The 10,322-nt window shown below is 42.5% G+C and overlaps 1 protein-coding gene across 1 annotated transcript; it reads right to left on the bottom strand.

Annotated features, from left to right (window-relative positions):
* Positions 1 to 1,113: 1,113 nt before the first annotated feature.
* LOC115048399 (aquaporin-3-like) lies at positions 1,114 to 6,063 on the bottom strand. Its single transcript, XM_029509844.1, has 6 exons — positions 5,802 to 6,063; positions 3,132 to 3,258; positions 2,858 to 2,995; positions 2,597 to 2,712; positions 2,289 to 2,506; positions 1,114 to 2,186 (listed from the first exon to the last, which is right to left on the bottom strand). Exons 1-6 carry the CDS (start codon positions 5,907 to 5,909, stop codon positions 1,988 to 1,990), a joined length of 906 nt encoding a protein of 301 aa, XP_029365704.1. The 5' UTR covers positions 5,910 to 6,063; the 3' UTR covers positions 1,114 to 1,987.
* Positions 6,064 to 10,322: the final 4,259 nt, after the last annotated feature.

Here is a 10,322-nt window from a genome sequence, read left to right on the forward strand (position 1 = left end):
ACCCACACAGAAAGGCCCCAGGCCAGGAACCGAACCGGCAACCTTCTTGTTGTGGGGCGGTGCTAACCCCTATACCGCTGTGCTGCCCCTTTTGCAATAAAGATATATAATAAATACCTCTTACAAAACTTCTTGTGACTGATACACAATTTGTCATTATGACTCAGTATGTTTTACTGAAGCTTTCAATTGTTATCACGATGAAAAAGAGTCTTATCACCAGTTTGTTTTGACAGCAGTAATGCCAGAAAGTGCTCAGTAGAGACTGTAGTTGGTAATCTCCACTAGTGACCTGCTAAGACCTGTTGGGAGTAATTGTACAGAAACGTTGATTCATAATTATTCACTGTCAGAAACCAAACTCACACTGCAAGAACGGATTTGCCCTTTGCGTGATTTTTTTAGTCATAAATTAAACACTGAATGGGTGTATCAGGCTGAATAGACAGCAAACCTGTCCAAATTTTGTAGGCAAGAGTTCCTTTTTAAATGAAATCCTTGGCGTGGAGGACCGGGGCCGATTTGATTTAAGGTTGAAGGACGGCGGCCCAGTTCTGGTCTTTGGATAAACAGCAATGCTTGGAAATAAAGTGTAGCCTTGAAATAGCAGTATAAAATCTGCTGAGCACTGCATAATGACCAGGCAGGTTTCCTTTTGGGGAAAAAAAAAAAAAAAAAGAATATCTTTAAACCCTTTAAAGAGCGCAGAGTGAATGGAGAGCTTACTTTGTGTTGTCTCCTGCTTAGCTCTTCACTTTCACTGGCCACAACTGGTATTTTTTGTTACTTTCACAAATACATGCTCCGACCTGAAGCCATGTTTTATAAATTTTGTGTTGCCTTGTTCTGTAATGTTCAGTCAGTAACCATTCATTCTCATGTACATGTAAAGAAAAAAAAAAACACTTCTGAATAACAATGTTTGAACCCAAACTGATTTTCTGAAAGTAATACATGAACTGAATAGATCTAAACCCTGTTTTTTCACTCTGCTGAGAAGCTAATTTTACCCAAAGAATCTCATCTTACCAGTCGTCCCACCGCATGCATTGTTTCCTGATTTAATTTGATTACAGCTTCCCCCCCCAAAAAAAGAGAGAGAAACATGAAGCGCATGCTTGCAACAGTAAAAAAAACAGAACTTTATTGTATTAGTACAAAAGAATTTCCCCTTGACATACATACAAAATATAAAAGTGCTTAAAGTTTTGCACCCAACATGCATGAACAGAGTGTCACTGTACATATAACCACTTTTTAAAGTGACAGGACGCGGGCCTTCTCACAACACTTTTTAAAAGTCTAGTCAAGTTTGTTGCCAATGACACACTGCAACAGTTTGTAAGTTTGTTTAAGTAATGCTGGTTCGGCCTTAAATGGGGAAAACATGTCTACCTCATGTCTTTTACTGCACAATATCCTTTTCAAGCACCTACCTGTTTATTAACAGTTATTTGAGCAGTTAGGTTTCGGATTGAAATTTTGAGGTTAACAGTGAAAGGCCCGGGACCAGAAAACTGCAGACAAATCAGCTGGAAGGACGTGTCTCCCTGAATACATCTACTACATAACTAATCAGCTATTTAGAAAAGGAATACAGGCTATATTAGTATGAAGCATACAATACTGTTCAAACACGAGTGTTATTGACACTAAGAGCCAAATGTTTATCCATCAAAAGAATTAATGTAATTCTGTGATTAATGCTTTGTGTTTCATTCCGCTACACTCAACTGTACAACTGTTCCCCTATCATTGAATACAATCACAAGATAGTGTAAATACACACGCGCGCGCGCGCGCGCACACACACACACACACAGACATCTTAGGGCACATCAACAACTGAAGAAGTTTGTTTTAAGAAAACAAAACCAAAAAAAACAAAACAGTTGTGCTCTCCACAATTGTAGTGGGAAAATGGTTGGCCAGTGAATTTAGAGAATTTGCATATTTCAAGTTGTGTAGCAGAATATCTCTAAGACACTCAGTGGGCTTCTTTGGTTTCCTCTTTGGAATTGTTGCTGTTGACATTGGTGAGTCTGACATTTTCCTCCTCCCTCTTGTTTTTTTCACGGAACTCTCCCTCTATGTGGAAGCCGACCATCAGCTGGTAGATAATCACACCGATGATGGTGCCAAGGAATGGGGCAAACAGGGGCACCAGGAACCAGCCTTGTCTGGCCCTAAGGAGTGTCAGAACAAAACGTTAGGGACACAGTTTTTACTTTTAGTTACATTGTGGGAACTGTGACAGTGTAGCCAAGGACTTTACAAGGGCCACTCACGAGAAAACTCCGCCGCCCCACCCAGCTATGGCGGTGAAAATACGTGGTCCAATATCTCTGGCAGGATTGACAGCATAGCCTGAGTTAAAGCCCATCGACAATCCAATAACCAGAACTACAAATCCCACGGTGAAGGCCTCCAGTCCTTGGGGGATGGGGTTGTTGTATGGATCCACAATTGCCAGAATACAAACTATTAGCGCCGCTGTGCCGATTATCTGGGGAGAGTGAGATGTAAGAAGATATGAATGGGGCACTTTCAGCTGCATTATCCAGAGTAAAATTATGTCTTCGTGCCAAAAAAGTACCTGGTCAAAGAAGCCATTGACAATGGTGAGATGTCTCCCAGGGTAGGTGGCAAAGATGTTAGCTGTGGCATTAGGCCCAGTCACATTGAAACTTCCAGGTCGGTCCCACAGGGCATCTGAACGGAGACAATTCATCATCAAAAATCTATTTGAAGGTTTGTTTAAACAGAGTCTGTCTAACCTACAAGATAAACCCCTTCATACATGGTGGGAACAACACATTTCTGTAACTCAGGCATTGCATCTGCAGTCATCTCTTACCGTAGTACATGCCGAAAATGATGGCAGCACCGAAAAATGCACCGATTGTCTGAAAGAGGAAATACATGGGGAATTTTTTCCAGCGCTCTCTTCCAAGTAGACACAGGGCAAAGGTGACTGCAGGGTTCAGATGGCCACCTGAAAATGCACATGAACAAAAACATACGCCCTTCATATAAATACTGGTAGAAGTACAGGCTGATTGATATGAAGACCAACTCAGATTAATATGTGGCCCTGCAAATGATCATCTTCGGTAAAATGATTGGTTTACCTGATACCTGGCCACAGACCAGGATGCCTAAGGTGGCAGCGAAGCCAAAGGCAAAGTTAACTGTGAGGAACATGCCGTGGGAGCCCCCGCTCAACACCAGCTGGGCCACAGCACCGCAGCCGAACATCTGAAGACGGAGAGCAGAAGGACACCTTACAATTGTTCCCTATGACTCTCCTGTTCACGGACAAGCAATCTAATGGTGGTGACATGAAGTGTGCGGTTTTAAATTAGTTCGTTCTGTGTCGTATGCATTTAGTGCTCTGTCAGGTGATCAGGGTGAAGCCAAGGAGTTAATCAGAAGTAATCTGGTCATTATCAGTCACACCAGTCAAACAAAGAGCCATCCGCCCTGAAAGCATTACACGAAAGCTGAGGCAGAAGGGAAAAACCCACGTTTCTTTGGACGAAGGGATGGATTCATTTGAAATGGGAAGGTTTTAAAGGATGCAGGCTTCAGTGCTGCCAAACAGGTGCAGTACTGTGTGATCATGTGTCTTGGTATGTGTTGGGAATGTAAGTTTGTGTGGTCCAAGCCGAGGCTGCCGCTCTCTTAGCCCCCTGATGAGGATGCTTTTCAGTCAGACCGGTTAGGGTTAGGGTTATCTGAGGTTACTTTGAGGGAACAACACTAAGAGAGTGTGGCGCCTGAAGGGTGTTCATCATCCCTGGGCTCAGTCTAAACTCTTTTCCCACCTGCAGGGGCCAGTACTGGGAGTTGTGCGTTGCTGTTTTGCTTTTGGAGTGTGCCTCAATGTCCCCCTGATGTTTAGCGATGATAGTTTTGGGCGAGGTGAAAATAAAAATTCAAAAACTAGTGGTCATTCTTTAAAGTTTTTCCTTGATGTCCAGAGAATCAGATTACAAATGCTCGATCCTCACACCTCACAAGCGCCAACTTCCCTTCTTAGATCAAATTACGCGAGAAAGCGCTCATTTCCAGTTTGCACTGAATCGGGGAACCACAGGTTTTGTTCCTGATGCTGATGTGGTCATATTCACCGGTGTTTTCAGTCAGTTCAGAAGTCTCTTGAATTTACTATGTTGCTGTTATGATGTTTTATTGGGTTAACTGCACCCCGACACCTCCTCGGTTAACATCCAATATTCCCTGATTCAGCTGGTTCTGCATCCAGGCAGCTACTCACAGTTTTTAGTGCTTACAAAAAAAAAACCCAGATCAGTCGGTCTATAACACACATTTGGAAATTGTTAAGAGCTGAAGGCAAAAAAAAAAAAAAAGCTGCTGGCTGGGAAGCAGTCTGTAAATCACTACCTGCGTGATCTTTGCAAATTCAGGAAGAAGAGCCTCAGAATCCGTGCCTGGGGCTACTCTCCAGGGCGGAGGGCAGTTGTTTGAAGTGGGAAATACTGTACATGTTTTGAAAGTGCAATGAGGAGTTAACAAAACAGTCACAACAGCAAGATGGACAAATACATTATCTGCCTATAGGGTGCCTCAGCATGAACTGAATTCAGGAGTACCCTGAGTAATGATCCGCACAAGGTGGCTACAGTCATCAACACTATGACAAGAACGCCCCATTCTGTAAACACAAAGCAATGAACACACACAAACACACATGTATGCCCATACACACCCTCACACACCCTCACACACTTTCACACGCATTGCCTATGTCTCTTGGTCATCTTAGAGTCACAGGTTAACACTGCAAACAGGTTTATTAAGACACACTTTTTCACTAGATAAAAATGTATTGATTGCATTATCTCAAAAATTGCGCAAATACAGAATCAGTTCTTTGCGATACTGGAAGTGACTCCCATTGTTGTGCACCTGACACTCCCAGTGCTGCCAGTGGCATGTGTCACCAAAACTTTCTGTGCCATTCCTATGTCACAATGCATGTTCAGCTCAACTGACTGCAAAAATGTATGCAACGTTTTCAGGCCGTGGGCTACACCAGTGTTTAAAGCAATCATTAATATAGCAGAATCAACCCGCTTCTGATTCTGGTTGACATGGAGTTGGATTATACATGAGAATGAACCAGCTTCATTAATGGCTTTGTAAATCAATATTTAATACAGTGAGTCACTAAATTCAACACAGTCACGTTATAAAACCAGCAGGGGCGGGATCCTAAGCCGCTTCTTGTTCCAACTTTTCCAAGTTTTACTTTTAACATCTTTTTATCGTGTGTGTGTGTGTGTGTGTCAATTTTATCATCTTTATATGAAGCTTGCAGTAATGCTGCATCTCAACACACTTTTCAGCTGATCTGACATTCAGCCAAGAATTCAAATCCTGGATCCTGGCTCCAAGCAAATATTGTAGTGTGAATTGTAAATAAACTTTTGTCCACAGTAGGCTGCCGTCCTGTGCAACCTGGTTGCTCTGAACTCTGAACTGTAAATTATCAAGCATTTACAAACTTCATTGACTCAGTCTACAGTAGGTGTCACTCCATCACCTTCGAGCTCTATGTGTGGCTTATGAACTACACGCATTTCAATCATTCATTCGAGACAATCTTTCAGAAATGCTGAGCGTTTGATCATGTGGCATCAAATCAAAGAAAAAACAAAACAAAATAAAAACTGAGTAGTAAGGGAGGAGAGAGAGGCAAACACTCACTGGAGAGCTTGGTCTGATGGGATTTATATTCCACGTGTACACACAGACCCAGGCACACACACACTTACCACAAGGATGAGGGTGCCAAGACACTCTGCCAGCGCCTGCCGAAGCAGTAGGTTATGGATCTGGAAGAAGTGGGACATTTTGTCCAAATACACCTTCTGCTTGCCCATGATGTGTGCTGATGATAGCGTGAGAAGACAGGCGCAGTGGATGGATACGTTTTCCTGAGAGGTTGTGTCGCTAAGAGAACCGGGCTCCTCTTATAGAGCCGAGATGGGCTTGGACTCCGGACCGGTGACAAGCATGGACTTGGCCCCACCTTCTGCAGCACGCCTCCTTGCTCCTTGCAGCAGTGTGATTCACACTGATCTCTCCTTTGCTCTCATAGTTCACACACACACACACACACATATTTCCAAAGCTAACTTTACCTTTAAATTCCACCACCACAACTCACAGCTGGTCCAAATATGCTCCAGTTCTCACATGATGGATCAGATTGCTCAATTTCAATTTCAAACCTTTGTCATCATTACACAGATTGTGAAATGAAATGTGAGGGCAAGTTCTCCGGTTAGAATTAAAGTGTGGGCAAAAAATTTACAAATTAATAAGTGTTGAAAAAGATTTTAAAAAATCATATCCTCAAAAACTAAAAAAATAATCAAATAAAATAAAAAGGTCAAACTTGTTAGCAGTATTTTGTCTTTTATTTGGCTTGGAAATTTGAGATGAGGCAGATTACAGATTAATGTAGGCTACGAAAAAAAACTTTCTTTTTTTTTTTAAATGGACTGAACGTCCTCAGTTGTTGTTTCACGTCTTTGTGAGCGATTTGATCCTCGTTAGAGCAGAAATGAAATACTCACACATGAATGTAATCCATACCTGTTTGCAGATTCTGCTGGTCCATTCCCATGTGTTAACACATCGTTCTCTTTTCCCTTTCTGCCCCTCATTTCATTTTCTCTGACCTGTTCTTTTGTCCTCTGTCTGAAACCTCATCACCACACATTGTACCTTCCTTGTTTGGTTACAATAGAGGTGTGAGAACATTTCCACTATTAAAAGCCTTACAGGCCTGGCTCTACTGTATCAGCAGGAATCAGCGCACCTTTTCTTTCCACTCTGTGCTATTTCTATTTAGTTGTGACTGTGGAGATCACTATCAGCTCGGATCACCTTAATATCAGCCTGAAAAACTATTTTATCTGTAGAGCTGTGTAGACAAATCTGGAAAAGGTGTTTTTTTTGTTTTGTTTTTTGTAATATCCCTCCTCGCTGACATGCAAAGTGCATTTCAGTGCAATCACCAAATATAGAGTCCTGGCAACTTTCCTTTCTGAGGCACCCTGAGGCGATCTGAGTCACCAGTGCACAGCGACAAACCATTCATGCGTCATTCACAATGCAAACATCATGAGAAAGGGAGGTATGGTAAAAAATGACATACATAGAAATATGAGAGTGAAATCTCATTGACGTTCGCAACTGAGATTTGTGGAAATAGACTGGATGTGAGTTAGAGAAATTCAGGTTTTTCAAAATCGTACAGAATACTTGGATACCATTGACTGAAAGGTGGTGGCTCATTGTGGTAGGTGTGACTACTGAGCCACCGTGAGGTTCCTCCCAAAGTTCACTGCCTGCCGGTCAGCTGGATTTCCCATGGACACCTAATTATTTGGCTTAAGCCTGGTCTTACGTCCTCTCCAAGTCGTTTCTCTGCTTTCTACCAAGTGAATACCTGGATGGGTTTCGGTGCCCGTGGCCACTGAAGAGCAGGTATAGAAATGCGAATTGTTGGTAGTTTGCTCCAAAATCCCAATTCTTATCTGACAAATTAGTAAAAACATTTGTCTGTAAAGACTGTATCCTCATTTTCATTTCCAAAGACTGATTTAGATTTAGCTCTATTACGGATAATATTTAACTTAGTTTTTGTCTTTGTGTTGCAGTTGACAGCTTCAGGTGTCCACCAGACCAGGAAAGCTGCATTTCTGGGCTGCGTGGTTTAAAACAAAATTTTTTCCTTGAAAAGTCTCACACAGAAAAAGTACAGTGCACATTAATGCCAAGTCTCTATTGTTGCTCATGAATGCTCAACAGTAAAAAAAATAAATAAATAAAAACCCAAATATCTGTTGCCGCAAGTTTTCATAATGAAGCTGTGATATATGTTGTTTTGTGTTGTTTTTTTTTTCTCAGAACTCTAAGGTTCCAATGACAAGAAGAATAAACATCAACACAACATCCAAATGTTGTGAGTAGTGATTTTAATGTCAGTGATCAATGGGACATATATAGGTTATCATGTTTCTACCAGATTAGCTGTAGCAGCAGACGTGCCAGTGTGGACGTCAGATGTTTGAAGTCAGGACAAGTGCAGACACATGCAGAAAGATTGTTATCTGAAAGACAAACAGCACAAAGGATCACGCTGCCTCCGGGAATAGTGGTGAGTGCTGTTTCGCCACGATGAGAAGGTCTGGGGCCTTTCTGTGTGGAGTTTGCATGTTCTCCCCTTGCCTGCGTGGGTTTCCTCCCAGCGTCCGTAGGTCTGAGTGTGAGAGTGAGTGGTTGTTGGCCCTGTGTTGGACTGGTGACCCTCACCCAGTGTGAGCTGGGATTGGCTCCAGCACCCTCTGTGACACAGGAATTAAGCAGTAGAAGATGAATGAATGATTGAATGAAATCAAAGGATAAAACAAAGGCAGGAAATCGTACTGTTAAACATTTTAGATCTCTTCCTTTCTGAGCTCACAATATAGCGCTTTGGTAAAAATACTAACATAAACCTAACCTATGTAGGTGTGTAGCTTTTAGTTAACTTTTAGCCATATCATATCCACTGTAAGACACGTTGAATGTTTTTAAATGAGCATTTGTAGTTTACACTTGAGCAATAGGCCTCGTGCCATAATGTGGCCTGGCAAAACAGGATGAAAGTGTAAAAGAAAATTCTGTCAGACGTGTCAGGTCATGATATCGGTGACTAACACACTTTTCCCATTTTATGGTGTCATGCAATGAGCTCCACAGTTACCTGTGAATTTCTGGTTATTGTTTGGGGAGTCATCCAAATGTAGTCACCCAGAGACACAGATCATCATGTTGGAAAGGCCAGATACATTGTTAACAACACAACTTTTCTACTGAAATTTGGGCAAAGTTTGTAAATTCTATGCCAAGCACATATCAACTTTCTCCGTAATTACACTTGAAAAGATTGTTTTCTCTGCCAACAGCTGCAGAACCACACAAACACTAACACTGCATGGTAATTTACATTTTTTACGAGCTGCCTTTGTCATCAGGCAGCACACGTCATTACTGCTGTATGTCTGGCAGCAAGAAACAGACGGCACATCTACATGATTGACATCCTAGTCTTTTTATTCTTCTTGTCATTGGAGTCATCGCTTTTTAAAACATATTTGTCGTGTGTGCGTGAGTGTGTGTATGAGTCAAGTATTTAAGATAACGTCAGAGAAGTGATAATCACAAAAAGATATTTTTTGAGCAAAATAAAACTTAAAATGTGCACCAGCTTCAGCAATAACATTATGGCCTTTGCCTGACCCAACAAGGGCTGGACTCTAGACCTCTGAGGGTGAATGCAGTATTTCGACCACAGATACTTTAAATGGTAGACGTTATGAGCTGGAGCCTCCGTGGAGCAGACTTGTTCCCACAGATGCTGGTTTGGAATGCTTTCTGGAGAAATTTGGTGGAATCACCTCGAACCGGTTGACATTCTTGAAGCCATTTTTTAACAATTATCCCATTGTGGAAGGGAGCATTAGCCTGTTTAAACAGGCCACTGCCTTTAGGGAATAACTTTTTCTATTTTGTGTAATTGGTTTGCAAACAAGTTCAGATAGCTGGTACGTGTCAAAGGAGCATCCCAAAATGTCACAAAGGTTCCAGATCTTCGCCAGGTAGCTGATGTACGTGCACACAACCCTCCACATCAGACCAGAACACCTTCTTGCATCCAGCAGTGGTCCAGTTCTGAGGCTCATATACAGCAGTCAGCATGGCCACCCTGACCAGTCTGTGCAGTCCCGTTCACAACAAACTGCGACACCCTGTGTGCTCGGACACCTTTCTGTCAGCTACAGTAGCTTTTCTGCTTGTTGGATCCAACCACACGTTTGCCTTCACTCACCACGATCCTAAACGGGCCTTGGCAAACCCTCCCATAACTTTTGTCCTTCTTTGGAAATCCTCTGACAGGTCCTGGCGCCTGCAGACTGAGAACATCCCGCAGAGCTGCAGTGCTGGAGATGCTCTGGCTCGCTCGTCTCCACATCAGCAAAGTCGCTCACATTCGCACACTTGACCATTTTTCCTTCTTCAACACCTCATCTTCTGGTTAAATGTTCACTTGCTGCCTCCTGATAAGTTCCACCCACTCCCATGCACAGTGCCATGGTAACCAGATAGTTATTCACTTCACTGGTGGTGGTCATCATGTGATGGCTGACCGTGTGTGCGTACTGTAGGTATATTATTGTAGACCCCGCCCAGGGTTTGGTGCCATGGGATATTTTTTTCCCCTCACATGCAGACAGATACAC

Source organism: Echeneis naucrates, chromosome 9 (assembly GCF_900963305.1).
Source record: "Echeneis naucrates chromosome 9, fEcheNa1.1, whole genome shotgun sequence".
Taxonomy (NCBI): domain Eukaryota; kingdom Metazoa; phylum Chordata; class Actinopteri; order Carangiformes; family Echeneidae; genus Echeneis; species Echeneis naucrates.

Excerpts from the sequence above, each read along its gene's own strand:
- LOC115048399 (XM_029509844.1), bottom strand. The coding sequence starts at position 5,909 with ATGGGCAAGCAGAAGGTGTATTTGGACAAAATGTCCCACTTCTTCCAG. Across the intron at positions 2,996-3,131 it reads GGTCTGTGGCCAGGTATCAG|GTGGCCATCTGAACCCTGCA; the intron begins GTAAACCAATCA and ends GTGCATTTTCAG. Across the intron at positions 2,713-2,857 it reads CATTTTCGGCATGTACTACG|ATGCCCTGTGGGACCGACCT; the intron begins GTAAGAGATGAC and ends GTCTCCGTTCAG.